General features: G+C 43.4%; 4 protein-coding genes across 6 annotated transcripts in view; 2 read left to right on the forward strand and 2 right to left on the reverse strand.

The window, feature by feature from the left end:
• The window catches only part of LOC115194861 (equistatin-like), a 364,924-nt gene that overhangs the window by 41,427 nt on the left and 303,989 nt on the right, over nt 1–19,508 (reverse strand). The gene's annotated exons all lie outside the window — the stretch shown is intronic.
• LOC115194830 (equistatin) overlaps nt 1–19,508 on the reverse strand; it is a 360,364-nt gene that overhangs the window by 27,203 nt on the left and 313,653 nt on the right. The gene's annotated exons all lie outside the window — the stretch shown is intronic.
• Nucleotides 1–19,508, forward strand: part of LOC115194835 (equistatin-like) — a 244,947-nt gene that overhangs the window by 6,644 nt on the left and 218,795 nt on the right. The window lies entirely within an intron of this gene.
• LOC115194833 (saxiphilin-like) lies at nt 1,696–3,760 on the forward strand. Of its 2 annotated transcripts, none has more exons than XM_029754752.1 (5): nt 1,696–1,767; nt 2,297–2,357; nt 3,004–3,135; nt 3,387–3,464; nt 3,552–3,760. In XM_029754752.1, the coding sequence occupies exons 2-5, from the start codon at nt 2,306–2,308 to the stop codon at nt 3,659–3,661; spliced, it is 372 nt and encodes a 123-aa protein (XP_029610612.1). In that variant the 5' UTR covers nt 1,696–1,767; nt 2,297–2,305; the 3' UTR covers nt 3,662–3,760. The 2 variants fall into 2 exon arrangements, with proteins under 2 accessions (XP_029610612.1, XP_029610613.1); XM_029754753.1 differs by having other exon boundaries at nt 3,387–3,474; nt 3,552–3,755.

Genomic DNA, 19,508 nt, shown 5'->3' on the forward strand with positions numbered 1-19,508 from the left:
TACTTTTTCATATTTTAGCGCAACACCTCATGTAGCCTAGCCAATAGGCCTATATGTTTTGATAAGGTTTGTGTAGCCTGGCGAAAGTCAATCCAGCACAGGACAAAATAATGATTTGGGGTTGTTTATACTGTCGAGGCTTACATTCAAAATAGGATAATGTAGAAGGGATATCACTAATAGAGGAAGTCACCTTAAAGTAAAATGTAGTCTAAATCACAATCAAGTGAGATAAATCTGTTATTAAAGTGTGTAAAAACAATCTGAGTAGTGGCTCGGCTTTAAACACACTGTCCACGTGATACCCTAACCCCACACGGAACAGTAGATCCTCACCCATACAGCAGCTTTAAATAATGTAATCATTAACTCCACAACGTGTCTCTGAGAGCAGTGGAATTCAGCTAGCAAGAAGCTAACATCCCCATGCCAATCCAAAGTAACGTTGGACCCACAATGGATTTCAGTAGCTCTCCAGTGTAATTGCTTGCTCTCACTCTTACACGCTGCGCTTGCACAATCCCATAATTGCTTGCACACCTTATTTATGAATCTATTAAAGTTACAGTGCCATCTAGTGGATATAAATGAATACAACTATGCCATTTAACCACCTGGCTACATTTGTATTACAACTAAAGTGGCCAAATAACCTCTTTACAATGGGTGTAGAGCCTAACTGGCATGCACATGCAGCGCATGAGTTTCACGTTTGGGGAAGATAATTTTCACAATAAAAATATTATTTTACAACAAAAGCATTAATGCATAATCATACTATGGGGTTGGCTGAGTCCAACTGGGTGGACTGAGTCCTAGTGCATGGGCTGAGTACAACTGAGTGGGCTGAGTCCTACTGCATGGGCTGAGTCCTTCTGCGCAGGCTTTGTCCTACAGCAGGCCGGCAGCCTGGGAGAACGGGACACTATCGTTCATCACACCTTGTAACTCTTCTGCATTAAAATCTCATAACCCAAGGAGTTCTCTGCAGCTACAACCACAACAGGATCCCTCGAACCTGGACCCATCTTCCTCTACTACTCTCTTCACTGCCTAATGAAGCTACCTTCAGAGAAAATCACTCAAGTAAAAGTGAAAGTCACCCAGTAAAATATTACTTGAGTAAAGGTCTAAAAGTTTCAACAAATTTACTGAATTATCAAAATTAAATGTAATTGATGAAATATACTTAAGTATCAAAAGTAAAAGTATAAATAATTTCAAATTCCTTATATTAAGCAAACCAGACGGCACCATTTTCTTGTTTTTTTTATTTGATTACGGATAGCCAGTGTCACACAAACTCTCAGACATAATTTGCAAAGGAAGCATTTGTGTTTAGTGAGTCTGCCAGATCAGAGGTAGTAGGGATGACCAGGGATGTTCTCTTGATAAGTGTGTGAATTAGACCATTTTTTCTGTCCTCCTAATCATTCAAAATCTAATGAGTACTTTTGGGTGTCGGGGAAAATGTATGGAGTAAAAAGTACATTATTTTCTTTAGGAATGTAGTGAAGTGAAAGTTGAAATAAATAGAAGTAGTAAAGTAAAGATACCCCAAAATACTACTTAAGTAGTACTTTAAAGAATTTTTACATAAGAACTTTACACCACCAGCTAATGGCTGACATCGGGATCTCTTGTTGGGTTAATGAGGCAACTAGTCACACCTGTGAAATATCCTTTAAAAGGAGAGGTGGAAGAGGTAGACCATAACTCACAGACAACAGAGAGACAACCAGTGAATCCCTTGGAAGAGTGCAGAAGGTGAGCTTGTGATATTATTTAGTAGACTAGCTGCCTCTCAAATGGCACGTTAATCTTATGTGGCCCTGGTCAAGTGTAGGGCACTATATATATGATCCCTTTTTGTGGGTCGACCCCCTGAATTTAAGAGCATAGACTAATAGTTACCTTTGTAGTGAATTGAAGTCTCTGTCAAGATCTAGTCTGCTTCCCCTTCCCTGCGTAGTGCACTGTGGGCCCTCTTCAAAGATTGGTCACTACATAAGAAATGAGGAGCCATTTGTGAAGGATACATATGTCTGTGTGCCAGGCTAATCCATTGTATGTGGTTGAAGAGCTGATCCCTGAGTTTTAGCAGGAGACTAGTAGCACCGTGTTGCCAATACTCGGTTCTTGGGGTCCTCAGGACTGGGTTTAGAAAATGTTGCCTTAGCAGTTGCTTAAGTTTGGTATCCAACACAGGGTTTAAACTCTCTAGTAACACTTCATTCAACTGATCCAGTACAATCACAGCTGATTTGAAATGATTAACTAATCTATTTCTCTGTAGACCATTATCATGGCGATACTGACCATCATTCTGCTTGTCAGCACGGTTTTTGCTCTGGGAGGTAAGAGTGACTTTCCTCCCATTTACTTACCAACATTTTTATGAAAATACTAGTGGGTGTTCTGTCCTATTTCATGCACGTAGGTATTAATACACAGGTGTGAATTGTAAATGGTATCTTTTCATAACCGGTTCTCCATTGGACACCTGAGGCCAGCCATTATCAACTGTGACACAGGAGAAATTAATATTGTGCCTTGCTCAAGGGAACATGGATGGATGTATTAACTTGTCATTTCACTGATTTGAACTTCTGGCCCAAAGCTATAACCACTAAGCTACATGCCACTCCTCTAGTTCCAGAGATGTATATTGTTGTCTAGATGCTGGCCTGAGGTATTCTGATATGAGTGGCTTCATCATTCAACTGGGTTGTCTAACTATCAGGAAATAACACTGATACAATTTAGTCTTAGTTTCATCAGCAGATATATAAAAACTGAATTGACTGCACGGGCCCAGTAAACAAGTAGCAGAATTTCAATATTTAGCCAGGAATTACCTAGGTTACATCTGAAATGGTACCCTATTCCATATACATTACTTCTGACGAGGGCCCATATGGGATGCAACCTGAGATTCCAGATGCAGCCCAAGCTTGCATAATGTTATGTCTCCGTTACAATGTATGTTACCTGTGTGTCCAGATGCTACGAAACAACCCAGGAACCCCTGTGAACTTTCTAGAGAGACTGTGAAAAATGGCCCGCCTGGAGACTACGTCCCCACGTGTGACTGCAAGGGAGAATACACTCCTGAGCAACACTGGGGCTTTACAGGTTACCACTCACACATAAACACAGTCTTGTACGGCTGACCTTTTCGGGACACAATTCAGTTATATTTAAATCCTATTTTCCCCGACCTGTACTCTTACCCTAAACCTAACCGCTAATTCTAATCTTAACCCTTAACCCCCTGGAATTAGCAATTGACCTCATGGGGACTAACAAAATGTCACTAGTTATTTGTGGTGTTTACTTTTGTGTGGACTTGTGCAATATGTTTTAAACATGTCCACTGCTGGTAGGTTCCTCTTCGTGTCTTACCAGAACTGGACAGAAGATCCCGGGTACTGAGACTCATCCTGTCACTGCTCCAATAAAATGTGCTTGCAGGTATACTTTCTCATTCACTAAATGGTAATTATTTGTAGCTGGTTCAGAATGTAATTTTTTTAAAATTGTAATTGTAGTGGTGCTCGCAGATGAAAGGCGTTGGAGAGAAGACTGCGAAAACATTGGAAATACTTTGACGGTTGTCTTTACTGTACTATGGGAGCTGATTCACATTCCATATAAATGAAGAAATCCTGAGATAAAATTGTTGCATTACATTCTTTATTGGTGTGATTTGCTGAACCAGTTCAATTCTGGGAAATGGAAGGAATAAAGCTATGGTGACCGTATTACCACCACACCTGTGGTCATGAAGGCAGTCAATTCCATTTGACCACTTAGTCATGGTAATTAGGCTTTCCCAAGCTATGATGCTGCTGATGGTCATTAGTAGCCTACTATACTTGATAACTGCCTGGTATTAAGCACTTTATTGCCCTCTAATCACTATCAATGTAATTGCAAATCAAATATTGGTCACATAGTTGATTAGCAGATTATATTGCGGGTGTAGTGATATGCTTGTGCATCTGACTATGACAGCCCAATAGTATCTAACAAATTACATGTATACACACCGGTAGTAATGAATTAAGACTGTATACTTAACTCCACTAGGGTAGGGGGCAGCATTCAGCATTTAGAATGAAAAGTGTGCCCAAATTAAACTGCCTGCTACTTGGGCCCAGAAGGTAAGATATGCATATTAGTAGATTTGGATAAAACACTCTGAAGATTCTAAAACTGTTTGAATGATGTCTGTGTATAACAGAACTCATATGGCAGGCAAAAACCTGAGAGAAATCCAACCAGGAAGTGGGTAATCTGAGGCTTGTAGTTTTTTCAAGTAATTGCCTATCTAACATGCATAGGGTTCATTTTGCACTTCCTATGGCTTCCACTAGATGTCAAAAGTCTTTAGAATGTTTCAGGCTTCTACTGTGTATATTGAGAGAATAAGAGACCTAGGAGTCAGGTATCCAAAAATAAGGCATGAGTTCAGTCACGCATGGCCGAGAGGGATCTGAGTTCCTTTTCATTTATGAAGTCATTGGAATCGTCCGGTTGGAAGATTTGTTTAAAACATCCTAAAGATTGACGCAATACATCGTTTGACATGTTTCTACAAACGTAAATATAACTTTATTTGACTTGTCGTCGTGTCATTTTCCACGCTCTTCCATCATTTGGAGTAGTGGACAGAACGCGTGAAGATAAGGGAGGTATTTGGACAAATTTATTTAACAAAACATCCTTTATTGTGGAACTAGGAGTGCATTCTGATGAAGCTCATCAAAGGTAAGGGAATATTTACAATACTATTTCTGAAGTTTGTTTACTCCACAAAATGGCGTTTGGTGTCTGAGCGCTGTACTCAGATTATTGCAAAGTGCTTTCGCTGTAAAGTTTCTTTGACATCTGACAGAGGTTGCACTAAGGAGAATTATCTGTTATTCTTTAAATAAGTTTATTTTATCAAGTATTTCTGTAAATTGCTCTGCTCATTCACCAGATGTTTTTGGATGCAAAACATTTCTGACCATGACACGCCAATGTAAAATGGGGTTTTTGGACATGAACTTGATCGAGCAAAACGTATTGAGTAACATGAAGTTCTGAGTGCCATCTGATGAAGATCATCAAAGGGTAGTGCTTAATTTTAGCTGTGTTTCTGGTTTTTGTGACGCCTCTCCTTGCTTGGAAAATTGCTTTTTTTTTGTTTGGATGCTATTCTAACATAATCTAATGTTTTGCTTTCGCCATAAAGCCTTTTTGAAATCAGACAATGTGGTTGGATTATCGAGAAGTGTATGTTTGAGATTTTTGGTGTTTTGAATTTGCAGCCCTGCTATTTCACTGGCTGTTGGGAGTGTCCCCACTCCCAACGCTAGCGTCCCACATACCCCAGAGGATATGGAACGGCGCCTTCCGAACGGACTAAGATCCATACGAGTAATGCCAGATTTGTAAACATTAAAGTGACAAATGTTAAATTCCAGTGATTCCTAGTCTATGCCTCTAGTCAGCACCCTCTGTGCTAGTGATGGCCTTGAGAGAGGCTGTTTTTCGATCTCTATCCCAGCTTTGATGCACCTGTACTGACTTCGCCTTCTGGATGATAGCGGGGTGAACAGGCAGTGGCTCGGGTGGTTGTCCTTGATCTTTTTGGCCTGACTATGACATTGGGTGCTGTAAGTGCCCTGGAAGATGGGTAGTTTGACCCCGATGATGCGTTGGGCAGACCGCACCACCCTCTGGAGTGTTGCAGGCAGTGATGCAGCACGACAGCTTTCAAATGTGCATCTGTAGAAATGAGGGTTTTGGGTGACAAGTGAAATTTCTTTAATTTTGGTTGAAGAGGCTCTGAGCCTTCACCACACTGTCTCTGTGGGTGGTGCATTTCAGTTTGTCATTGATGTGTACGCCAAGGAACTTGAAGCTTTCCACTGTGGTCCTTTCTCCACGAACATTTTGTTTTGAGAGGTTTTCCAGACACCACACTCCCAGAGCCCTCAGCACCTCACTGTAGGATGTCTCATCATTGGAAATCAAGCATTCTACTGTGGTCTGCAAACTTCATGATTGAGCTGGAGGTGTGCTTGGCCACGCAGTCACAGGGAGTACTGGAGGGGGCTGAGCACAAACCCTTGTGGGGCTCCAGTGTTGATGATCAGTGGATTGGACATGATGTTGCTTACCTTCACCACCTGGGGGCTGCCCGTCAGGAATTAAAAGCGTGCAAAGAATGTGTTTAGCCTGTCCGGAATCAAGACGTCGATCTCGGCGACGTGGCTGGTTTTCCTTTCGTAGTCCATGATTCTGTCTCCGCCACATATGTCTCGTGTCTGAGCCGTTGAATTGACTCCACTTTATCTCTATACTGACGTTTAGCTTGTTTGATTGCCTTGAGGAGTGAATAACTACACTTTACATTCTGCCCTATTAGCAGTCGCATTGCCATTGTTAAATGAGGTGGTTCATGCTTTTTTTCATTCAGTGTCACGCGAATGTTACCATCTATCCACAGTTTCTGTTTAGGGTAGGTTTTAATAGTCAGTGGATACTACATCTATACAGTGACTGAGTTCATAAGGAAGTTTCTGTGTATGCGTCTAGATTACTTTTGTACGCTACCCGGAACATATCCCAGTCCACGTGATCAAAACAATCCTGAAGCGTGTAATCCGATCGGTCAGACCAGCAATTAATAGTATGAAGCACGGGCACTTCCGGTTGAGTTTCTGCCTATAGAACGGCAGGAGCATGATGGAATTGTGGTCAGATCTGCCGAAAGGAGGTAAGGGGAGAGTCTTGTAAGCATCCTGGAAGTTTGACTAGCAATGGTTGAGTCGTAGTAGCGTGAGTTGGACAGTCAATATGTTAGAATTTCTGCAGCCTAGTCCTCAGATTTGCTTTGTTGAAGTCCCTGATAAGGGCTCTCACCTGGGCTACTGCCGTGTGGGAACAGCCGGACATATGCACTAGTTTGTGGGAGATGTGAGGAAGTGTTTTGATGCCCCAAGAGGCCGCCCGGAAGCTAATCCAGCTTCGGCAGGACTCCCACAGTCGCTTTATGCGGTGGATTTCTGCACGTTGGAGAGTGCTTGGAACGAAGAGACGCCGTGCAGGAACATATCGAACAGTGCATCAGAGGCGATCAAGGACGAGCTTGCAGCCTGGGAGTTACCTATGGAGCTCGTTTAAAAAAAAAAAATTAAAAAAATGTATTGTATTTTTTCCCTCATCGCTTTGACCATCCATATCAATGGGCGATTACGGGAACGACAGGGAGAGGAAATTGGGTTTTGCTCGCATGCCCTGGGATCCGACCTTGCCTCCGATGGTCTCATTAACGAAAGAGCCCGAGGCTTACCGACCTGCCCCGAGGGCTGCCGAAGATGGCCGCATCACCGCTCCATGAGCCTATGCTACTTGGTGGGGCTGGGCTGTCGCCAGCGGAATGGCAATACAGGATCGACACTTAGAGTTGTCTGTATTGTGGGAGTCTTGGTCATTTCGTGTCCTTTTGTCCTTTAACCTCACTAGGGTAGGGGGCACTAGTTTCACTTCCAGATGAAAAGCATGTCCAAAGTAAACTGCCTGTTATTCAGGCCCAGAAGCTGGGATATGCATATAACTGGTAGATTTGGATAGGAAACACTCAAGTTTCCAAAACTGTTAAAATAATGTGAGTATAACAGAACTGATATGGCAGGCGAAAACCTGAGAAAAATCCAGCCAGGAAGTGGGATTTTTGTGTTTGTAGTTTTCCATTGACTGCCGACACAGATTCCATTAAGACTCAAATTGCACTTCCTATGGCTTCCACCAGATGTCAGTCTTTAGAAATTGTTTCAGGCTTGTATTCTGAAAAATGAGGTAATAAGACCACTTTGAATGAGTGGACCATTCAGTGTCCCACAGGTTTTTCGTGCGCATGACCGAGAGCACGCCTTTCTTGTTTACCTTTTATATTGACAAAGCTATTGTCCGGTTGAAATGTTATTGATTATTATGACTAAAAACAACCCGAAGGGTTGATTTTATAAATATTGTTTGACATGTTTCTACGAACTTTACTGATACTTTTCAGATTTTGCCTGTCTGTTGTGACTGCCTTTGAGCCTGTGGATTACTGAACAAAATGGAGGTTTTTGAATATAAAGAGGGACTTTGAGTAAATGGGAGTCTTGTGAGTGCAACCATATGAAGATCATCAAAGGTAAGTGATTCATTTTATTGCTATTTCTGACTTGTGTAACTCCTCTACTTGGCTAGTAACTGTTTGTAATGATTTGTCTGCTGTTCTTAGATAATCGCATGGTATGCTTTTGCCATAAAGCTTTTTTGAAATCTGGCACTGTGATTGGATTAACAAGAAGTTAATCTTTAAACCAATGTATAATACTTGTATGTTTTATGAGTATTTCTATTTCTGAATTTGGCGCTCTGCAATTACCCTGGATGTTGGCCAGGTGGGACGCTACTGTCCCACATCCCCTAGAGAGGTTAAAGAAAACGGGCTCACCGGTAGGAGCAAGTACTCTGGTGGGCCATATGGAGAATGTTCCTGCTTCGCCTGCTTGCACCCCTTTTCATGCCATTCTGCAGTGGGGAGACCAGTCCAAATCTCTCCGGTTCTCATTGACTGGGGCCGACGTGCTTTTTGAACGCTACCCTGGCATCCGAGCTGAACCTCCCCACTCAGCCCCTCCATTCCTATGGACGTTAGAGCGCTGGATGGGAGCTCTGTAGGCCGACCACCCCCCTTTCTGGGTTACACTATCTCTGCTGGGAGTGTCTAGATGATCCCGGGAAGGGGAGTGAAGTGATGGATTGGCTTCAGCCTACGTCCAGGGTGCAGCTGCAACGTTTCATGGGTTTTGCCAACTTCTATCACCTCTTTTCTGGGTTTACAGCACCCTGGCTCCCCGTCCCCCCCCGTCAGCACACCTCGCTCAAGGTTCCGTTCACGTAGTCTCCTGCTGCTGACTGGGCATTCCAGGACCTCAAACATCACTTCACCACAGCTCCCATCCTGGTTCATCCTGACCTGTCCCGTCAGTTTATGGTGGAGGCCGATGCTTCAGATGTCGGAGTGGGGGCTGTCCTGTTCCAGCCTTCAGCCCTTGATCACAAGCTACATCCCTGTGCCACCTTCTCTCAACGCCACAAAGGAACTATGATGTGGGGAATCGTGAGCTTCCCGCAGTGAAGATAGCGTTAGAGGAATGGAGGCACTGGCTGGAGGGGTCTGAACATCTGTTCATCATGTGGACTGACCACAAGAACCTGGAGTACCTCCACACTGCCAGCACCTCAACTCCAGGCCAGCCAGATGGGCCTTGCTGTTCACATGGTTCAACTTCTCCCCCTCATACCGGCTGGGATCCAATAATGTCAAACCGGATGCACTGGCCCGCCTCTATAGCCCATGACTACTACCCCAGAATCCAAGACCATCCTTCCCACTTCGTGCCTGGCAACGGCACTCAGCTGGGGAATAGGGAAGCAGATCCGTGAGGCGCAGCGTTCCCAGCCAAACCCCGGGGAGGCCCTGATAACCGGATGTTCATTCCTGACGCTGTCTGCTCCGTGGTCCTGGAGTGGGCCCACTCCTCCAGGCTTGCGTACCACCCGGGTGCCGGTCGGACCCTGGCCTTTGAGCGACAGAGCTTTTGGTGGCCTAGTATGGTCCCTGACGTGTCCGAATTCATCGCCGCTTGCTCGGCGTGTGCACAGAAGACTCCTCGGCAAGCTCCGGCTGGTCTCCTCCAACCTCTGCCTGTCCCCCCCCACTGTCCCTGGTCTCATATCTCCATGGACTTAAGGGTTTTCCCCTGTCTGATGGCAACACCACCATCCTGACCGAATCGGTTTTCCAAAGCCGCCCACTTCATTCCTCTCCCCAAACTGTCCTTTGCCAAAGAGACGGCCCAGCTCATGGTGCAGCATGTCTTCTGGATCCGTGGACATGGTCTCCGATCGGGGTTCTTGTCCCAGTTCTGGAAGGCGTTCTGCCCCATTGGGTCGTCAGCCTGTCTTCCGGGTTCCACCCCCAGTCCAACGGCCAGTCAGAGCAAGCCAACCAGGACCTCGACCACCCTGCACTGCCTGGTCTCTGCCAACCCCACCACCTGTAGCCAGCAGCTTGTGTTGGTCGAATATGCCCGCAACACCCTTCCCTGCTCTGCCACGGGCCGATCTTCCTTTTGACTGCTCCCTGCTATCGTCTCTGGCAGAAGGTATGGCTGTCCACCTGGGACCCCAGTTTATTGATCCCCCCCCTTTCCTCATCTCAGGATCAATAGCCCCTATGCTGTCCGCCTTCTGTTGCCCCGTACCATTCATATTCATCCAACATTTCATGTGTCACAGCCCTTTGTCTACTATTTTCCAGGCCCACCCCTCTCCATGTCATCGATGGCCATCCGGCGAACATGGTGAGACGCCGCCTGAGGATTTGACCACGGGGCAGAGGTTTCCAGTACCTGGTTGACTGGGAGGGTTATTGCCCGGAGGAGAGGTTCTGGGTCCCCTCTGGAGACATCCGGCACCCCAGTCAACCAGGTATGCACATAGGTAGGACGCCAGGTGGTGCCCCTGGGGGGGTACTGTCCCACCCTGATCTGTTTCACCTGTCTTGTGATTGTCTCCACCCCACTCCAGATGTCACCCATCTTCCCCATTATCCCATGTATTTATACCTGTTCTCTCTTTCTGTCAGTTGGTCTTGTTTAATGAAGTCAACCAGTTTTTTTTTTATTTTTATTTTTTAAATTCAGCTCCTGCTTTCCCAGACTTTCTTTTCTCATCCTCCCTGTTTTTTTTTTACTCTTGCCCGTCCTTACCCTGTACGCGCCTGCCTGCCGTCCTGTACCTTTACCCCCTGTTGCTGTAATAAACATTGTTACTTTGACATGGTCTGCATCTGGGTCTAACTGATCTCTATCTCGAGCAAAATCCAGGTAGAATCAGGAATTCTCCAGGGCAGCTGTGTAAGCCCATTGAGAAGAGTAATCTTTACTAACAACATACCACTAGCTCTGAGAAAAGCCAGTGTGTCGATTTATGCGGATGACTTAACCCCTGGTTGGGCTCGACATCCAGTGAAAAATCCTATCGCCATTAGCATAACAAAATTTAATATATATTTTTTCAAATATAGGACTGTTATATCGTTTTATAGATACACCTCTCCTGAATCGAACCACGTTGTCCGATTTCAAAAAGGCTTTACAGCAAAAGCAAAACATTAGATTATGTTAGACGAGTATATCGTAAAAGTAGCCACACAGCCATTTTCCGACCAACCACATGCATCACAAATAACCAAAAAACCGCTAAATGCAGCCCTAACCTTTTACTAACTTCATCAGATGACACACCTAGGACATCATGTTACACAATACATGCTTTCTTTTGTTCGCTAAAGTTCATATTTATATATAAAAACAGGATTTTACATCGGCGCGTAACGTTGACTAACTATTTTCCCTCATGCGTCCGGTGAAACAGCTCTACAATTTACTAAATTACTATTCGAAAACATTTTTAAAATGTAATATTGCCATTCTAAGATTTATAGATTAGCATCTCTTGAAAGCACCTGCAATGCCAGATTTTAAATATAACTTTACTGGGTAATCACACTTTGCGATTAAAGGGGATGCGATACTCAGAAAAATAGGCTACTGTTACAGGTCAGCACCATCTTGGAACAATCGCATATCAAGTCTACTCTTGTATACTATTGTCAATAATCCCTTACCTTTGGTTGTCTTCATCAGAAAGCACTTCCAGGAATCCCAGGTCCACAGCAAATGTATTTTCGTTCGAAAAAGTTCATCCTTTACGTCATCCTTTGTTCTTGTTAGCACGTTCTGAAGGCTGCTCCAAAAGCTCCGTCGGACGCGGGACTCCTCTTTCAGTAAAATGCATTTTTATTTATTTAGGTTCGTTCAAACATGTCAAACGTTGTATAACTAATCTTTAGGGTCTTTTTCAACCAGAGCTCCATTAAGATTCAAGGGGGACGATTGCATTGTCTATCTAAAAGTTTCGAAAGGGGAGGGTAGCCAGGGGCGCCGGCGTCATAATGGTGATGGCCCTCCTCATGTGACCAATTTCAACAGCGTCTCATTCATTCAGTTTCCACAGAAGGCTCAAATCACTTTGTAAAGACTGGGGACATCTAGTTGAAGCAATAGGAAGTGCTCAATGAACCATAGCTCACGGTGTGATTAATAGGCAAAGATGTGAAGTTGAGTCCACAATTCAGAATTCCACTTCCTGTTTCGATCGGTCTCGGGGTTTTGACTGCCATATGAGTTCTGTTATACTCACAGACACCATTCAAACAGTTTTAGAAACTTTAGGGTGTTTTCTATCCATATAAAATAAGTATATGCATATCCTAGCTTCTGAGTTTGAGTAGGCCGTTTTAAAATGGGCACGAATTTCTTTCAAAAATCGCTGTAGCGGTCCCTATCCTAGGCGACCGTCAAGAGGTTAACACAATACATCAGCTACACCTCAACTAAATATTGTAAAGAATAATGTGGAAATTGAGCAAGTTGAGGAGACTAAACTGCTTGGAGAAACCCTGGATATTAATTGTCATGGTGAAAACATTGATACAACAGGAGCTAGGATGGGGAGAAGTCTGTCAATAAAGAGCTGATTTTTGCATTCCTAACAGTGCTATCAACAAAGCTAGTCATACAGGCCTTAGTTTTGTCGCACCTGGACTACTGTTCAGTCGTGTGGTCAGGACTTAGGAAAATTGCATGTGGCTCATAACAGGGCAGCACGGCTGGCCGTTGGATGTCTACAGAGAGCTAACATTAATAAAATGCATGTCAATCTCTCCTGGCTCAAAGTGGAGGAGAGATTGACTTCATCACTACTTGTATTTGTGAGAGGTACTGACATGTTGAATGCATAACCCACAAGACAAGCTACAAGATATCTCTTCACATTCCTGAAGTTCAGAACAGACTCTGGGAGGCACACAGTACTATAGAGCTACGACTACATGGAATTCTATTCCACGTCAAGAAATTCACAATTCTTTGACATTTAATCATAGTAAAACATCCCTCTCTTAGGTCAGTTAGGATCACCACTTCATTTTAAGAATGTGATGTCAGAATAATAGTAGAGAATGATTTATTTCAGCTTTTATTTCTTTTATCACATTCCCAGTGGGTCAGTTTACATGCACTCAATTAGTATTTGGTAGCATTGCCTTTAAATTGTTTAACTTGGGTCAAATGTTTGGGGTAGCTTCCCACAATAAGTTGGGTGAATTTTGGCCCATTCCTCCTGACAGAGCTGGTGTAACTGAGTCAGGTTGGTAGGCCTCCTTGCTCGCACACGCTTTTTCAGTTCTGCCCACAAATCTTCTATGGGATTGAGGTCAGGGCTTTGTGATGGCCACTCCAATACCTTGACTTTGTCCTTAACCTCTCTGGGGTATGTGGGACGCTAGCGTGGGACACACTATTCAACAGCCAGTGAAATAGCAGGGCGGCAAATTCAAAACAGCAAAAATCTCATTAAATTTCTCAAACACAACTATTATATCCCATTTTAAAGATCCACTTCTCGTTAATCCAACCACATTGTCCGATTTCATAAAGGCTTTACGGCGAAAGCATAAAGTTAGATTATGTTAGGACAGCACTGAGACAAGGAAAACCACACAGCTGTTTTCCAAGCAAGGAGAGGTGTCACAAAAACCAGAAATACAGCTGAAATTAATCACTACCCTTTGATTTTCATCAGATGGCACTATTAGGACTTCATGTTACACATGTATGTTTTGCTCGATAAAGTTAATATTTATATCCAAAAACCCAATTTTTACATTGGCGTGTAATGTTCAGAAATGTTTTGCATCCAGAAACTTCCGGTGAATGAGCACATCAATTTCCAAAAATACTCAAACGTTGATAAAATATTCAACAGTTATTCAAAGAATAGTAGATACAGCGGTTGCATTAAGGAGATGTGTGTCAGATTTCAAAAAAAGCTTTATGGCGATAGCAGATTTTTGCAATCTGAGTACAGCGCGCCGATATCAAAACAAGCCATACCCGCCATTTTGGAGTCAAAAGAAATTACAAAAATTACATAAATATTCACTTACCTTTGATCTTCATCAGAATGCACTCGCAGGAATCCCAGTACCACAAATGTTTTTTGTCGATAACGTCCAAATACCTCCTTTTTGTTCGTGTGCTTAGTACACTACTCAAAATGTCACGACGAAAAGTCAAAGTTATATTTCCGTTCGTGGAAACATGTCAAACGATGTATAGCATCAGTCTTTAGGGTATTTTTATCATAAATCTTCAGTAATATTCCAACCGGACAATTCCAATGTCTTCAAAAATGAAATGGAACAGCGCTAACTCTCACGTGAGTGTGTGCCACTGAACTCATGTCATTCTGTCATCTGACTCAGGACCTCTTGTTCTCTCAATATTCACAGTAGAGGCATGAAACAACATTTTAAAGACTGTTGACATCTAGTGGAAGCCATAGGAAGTGCAAAATGAAACCTAAGTCACTGTATACTGGATAGGCAATCACTTAAACTACAAACATCAGATTTCCACACTTCCTGGTTGTATTTTCCTCAGGTTTTTGCCTGCAATATGAGTTCTGTTATACTCACAAACATCATTCAAACAGTCTTGAAACTTCAGAATGTTTTCTATCCAAATCTACTAATAATATGCATATCCTACCTTCTGAGCCTGAGTAGCAGGCAGTTTACTACGGGCACGCCTTTCATCCGGACGTCAAAATACTGCCCCCTACCCTAGAGAAGTTAAACGTGGTATCTTCAGCCGTTTGGAAATTGCTCCCAAGGATGAACCAGACTTGTGGAGGTCTTGGCTGATTTCTTTTGATTTTTCCATGACGTCAAACAAAGAGACAATGAGTTTGAAGGTAGGCCTTGAATTACATCCACAGGTACACCTCCAATTGACTCAAATGATGTCAATTAGCCCGTCAGAAGCTTCTAAAGCCATGACATAATTTTCTGGAATTTTTCAATCTGTTTAAAGGCACAGTCAAGGCACACTAAATACTTAGTGTATTTAAACTTCTGACCCACTGGAATTGTGATACAGTGAAATAATCTGTAAACAATTGTTGGAAAAATTACTTGTGTCATGCACAAAGTAGATGTCATAACTGACTTGCCAAAACTATAGTTTGTTAACAAGAATTTTGTGGATTGGTTGAAAAATGAGTTTTAATGATTCCAACTTAAGTGTATGTAAACTTCTGACTTCAACTGTACTTCGATAACAGCATTTTCAGGCAGGTAAATGTAACACACCATTATTTATAGTGTTCCAGAAAGCTGGGATTTCTACAGTTTGGGAGAGAGACTACATTGAAGAGACTCTTGGCATGTGGGATTGTTTTCAATAAAGCCACAGTTTGAAATATTACCTGGTGGTCATTTATACAAAACATCCGGTGGAGCCAGCTATGAAACTGTAGTGAAGTACCAAATTACATCTTCGGTAAATGAAAATGTTTAACAGGTGCTCCTCAATTTTGATTCTCATCAACATTTTCAGCACTACCACGTTGAGGTCAATGAGGAGCTGAAAACGGATCAATGAATATTTTACAACCTGTCTACTCAGCAGGCTAGGCTAGGGTAGCCATAGAAAATCGACTGAGAATGGAATGTATTCGCTGTGTTTTTACCAAAGAACCAAACGTATTTTTTTTTTCATTTTTGTTTTCTGTTTGACAAATCCTTGCACAACTCTGAGGAGTTTAATGGGTAGTGAACACAGACACATCTGCATCTCATCCTCACAATGCAACAACTGGGTGACGCAAAGGCCATACTGGGGGCATTTGCGAATTACGTCAAACCAGCCAGGAATGTCATTTACAAGCGGTTCATTTTTGAAAGCTGTAAACTAGATGAGGTTGAGTCGGTGCACAATTTTGTAACCGGATTGAGAGAAAGATCCACAACTTGTGAATGAGGGAATTGAAATGTGAACTATTTGTGACAAAATAGTACAGGGAATTGCAAATGAGGACATGCACCAGATTGGTTTAACATGAACTACAATTGAAATGTGCCACACTGCCGAAGTCACTGACATGAGCATTGGAAACCCCAGGCCCTGACACTGTTGCCCGGCAACCATTCAAAACAAGCAAACTAGGCAGAGTAATTCACCATGAACAGTGTCTTCTGATCCCTCCTGTCTCAGCCTCCAGTATTTATGCTGCAGTAGTTTGTGTCGGGGGGCTAAGGTCAGTCTGTTACATCTGGAGTATTTCTCTTGTCTTATCCGGTGTCCTGTGTGAATTTAAATATGCTCTCTCTAATTCTCTCTTTCTTTCTTTCTTTCTCTCTCTCGGAGGACCTGAGCCCTAGGACCATGCCTCAAGACTACCTGGCATGATGACTCCTTGCTGTCCCCAGTCCACCTGGCCGTGCTGCTGCTCCAGTTTCAACTGTTCTGCCTGCGGCTATGGAACCCTGACCTGTTCACCGGACATGCTTGTTGCACCCTTGACAACTACTATGATTATTATTATTTGACCATGCTGGTCATTTATGAACATTTTAACATCTTGACCATGTTCTGTTATAATATCTACCCGGCACAGCCAGAAGAGGACTGGCCACCCCTCATAGCCTGGTTCCTCTCTAGGTTTCTTCCTAGGTTTTTGGCCTTTCTAGGGAGTTTTTCCTAGCCACCGTGCTTCTTTCACATGCATTGCTTGCTGTTTGGTGTTTTAGGCTGGGTTTCTGTACAGCACTTTTGGATATCAGCTGATGTACGAAGGGCTATATAAATAAATTTGATTTGATTTGAACAAACAGCCCCCATAGCATGCAAATACTCTGGAAATGCACGAGCAAAGGGCACTGCCCTGATTACGGCAAAGCTTGTGGAACTACACTGAACAAAAAAATGTGAATGCAACATGTAAAGTGTTGGTCCCATGTTTTCATGAGCTGAAGTAAAATATCCCAGAAATGTTCCATTCGCACAATAAGCCTATGTTATTTTGTGCACAAATTAGTTTACATCCCTTTTAGTGAGCCTTTCTCCATTGCCAAGATGATATGCCACACCTGTCAGGTGGATGGATTAAGAAGCTGATTAAACATCATGATCATTACACAGGTGCACCTTGTGCTGCAGACAATAAAAGGTCACTCTAAAATGTGCAGTTTTGCCACGCAACACAGTACACACAGAGGCCTAAACTTTTGAGGGAGCATTTAATTAGCATGCTGAATGCAGGACTGTCCACCCGAGCTGTTGCCAGAGAATTTAATGTTAAGTTCTCTACCATAAACTGCCGCCAATGTTGTTTTTGAGAATTCGAACTGAGCAAATTTCAGGTCTGCTGAGCGCAAACTTGAATGCTGTGAAAATGATGTGCAACTTCCAGAGCGCGTTTACTGTGAACACTGAGGCTGTACCCGCTTCAAGTTAGTTTTAACGGTGGCAAGTAGGCTACAGTGGCTATTTGATCATAATGTAGGCCTATCAGAGTGGGCTACCATCAAAAACAATGGAGAAAATGCATCCCATAACATTTTAACATGGAAATAGCTTTTTTAGCATTCAACCTACAGTAGAAGCCAATGTGTGGTGTTCAATGTAGGCCTACATTCCATCAGACTTTGGGAAAAAAAACATGCAGGTCTTGACATTAACCTGTTGATCCACTTGTTCTTGAGACAAGGTGGTGACTGAAAATGTTGTTTGATGCAAGAAACCAATTTACAAAATAAAATGCATTATTATTCCAATACTATTATTACAGAGAATCAGACAAATTATACTACCCTCTGCCTACCTAGCTTATTCAAGCCTGCCTCAAAATACAACACTGCCCCTTTAAAGACAAAAGCTCTTTACCTGACTCGCTTTTCAAAGATGTCTAGAAATATACACGTTTTGTGCTCTTAAAGGGAGCAATCACTACCCTATTGGGGCACTCAGTGGTGGATGGAGTTGGTCTGTCCCTCCGCTAGTCAACTCCCAGCAGTGTTGCTCCAGTGCTCTGTCCCTCCACTAGTCAACTCCAGGTGGTGTTGCTCCAGAGCTCTGTCCCTCCGCTAGTCAACTCCAGGTGGTGTTGCTCCAGAGCTCTGTCCCTCCGCTAGTCAACTCCAGGTGGTGTTGCTCCAGAGCTCTGTCCCTCCGCTAGTCAACTCCAGGTGGTGTTGCTCCAGTGCTCTGTCCCTCCGCTAGTCAACTCCCAGCGGTGTTGCTCCAGAGCTCTGTCCCTTCGCTAGTCGACTCCAGGTGGTGTTGCTCCAGTGCTCTGCCCCTCCGCTAGTCGACTCCCGGCGGTGTTGCTCCAGTGCTCTGCCCCTCCGCTAGTCGGCTCCCGGCGGTGTTGCTCCCTGTGGAGTATACCACCATCTTTTTCTATTCCTCTACTTCTCATCTATGCTTCGTCGCTGGTTCTGTTAGATTAGCAACTAGCTGGCCATGGCTGTTGTGGTATCGAATGGTTTCGGTGTGGCTGTGCCAGAGCGTGGAGCTGGAGCTCTGGGCTAGGTTTCACAAAAGCATCGTAGCACTGATTATCTTTAGTTCATTTAGTTTCAATGGAATTAAAATTATCTCAGTGCTACGATGCTTTTGGGAAACACAGCCCTGGTAGTGAATGTGGGAAGAGAGAGAAAGGTGCATCTATCCCTCATTATGAGGACAGAGAGAAAGGTGCATTAATCCCTCATTATAAGGAGAGAGAGAGAGAAAGGTGCATTCATCCCTCATTATGAGGAGAGAGAGAGAGAAAGGTGCATTCATCCCTCATTATGAGGAGAGAGAGAGAGGTGCATTAATCCCTCATTATAAGGAGAGAGAGAGAGAAAGGTGCATTCATCCCTCATTATGAGGAGTTAGAGAAAGGTGCATTAATCCCTCATTATAAGGAGGAGAGAGGGAGAGAAAGGTGCATTAATCCCTCATTATGAGGAGGAGAGAGTGAGAGAAAGGTGCATCTTTCCCTCATTATAAGCTGGAGAGAGTGAGAAAGGTGCATTCATCCCTCATTATGAGGAGGAGAGAAAGGTGCATTCATCCCTCATTATAAGGAGGAGAGAGAGAGAGAAAGGTGCATCTATCCCTCATTATAAACTGGAGAGAGTGAGACAAAGGTGCATCTATCCCTCATTATAAGGAGGAGAGAGAGAGAGAAAGGTGCATCTGTCCCTCATTATAAGCTGGAGAGAGAGAGAAAGGTGCATTAATCCCTCATTATGAGGAGGAGAGAAATGTGCATTCATCCCTCATTATGAGGAGAGAGAGAAAGGTGCATTAATCCCTCATTATAAGGAGAGCCAAGCAGGTGCGCCCCTTCAGGTAATTGGAGTCAACCTAACATGATTTTTGCTCACACACATATAGGGGTGGGTAAATAACATGATTGATACATTTCAGTCATTTAGCAGACACCTTTATCCAGAGCGACTTACAGGAGCAATTAGGGTTAAGTGCCTTGCT

This window comes from Salmo trutta, chromosome 5, assembly GCF_901001165.1.
Source record: "Salmo trutta chromosome 5, fSalTru1.1, whole genome shotgun sequence".
Taxonomy (NCBI): Eukaryota; Metazoa; Chordata; class Actinopteri; order Salmoniformes; family Salmonidae; genus Salmo; species Salmo trutta.

What these genes read in the sequence shown, in the direction of transcription:
- LOC115194833 (XM_029754752.1), top strand. Translation starts at nt 2,306, where the DNA reads ATGGCGATACTGACCATCATTCTGCTTGTCAGCACGGTTTTTGCTCTG. An exon ending in CACGGTTTTTGCTCTGGGAG is followed by an intron (nt 2,358 to 3,003) that starts GTAAGAGTGACT and finishes CTGTGTGTCCAG; the next exon opens with ATGCTACGAAACAACCCAGG. An exon ending in TGTCACTGCTCCAATAAAAT is followed by an intron (nt 3,465 to 3,551) that starts GTGCTTGCAGGT and finishes TTGTAATTGTAG; the next exon opens with TGGTGCTCGCAGATGAAAGG.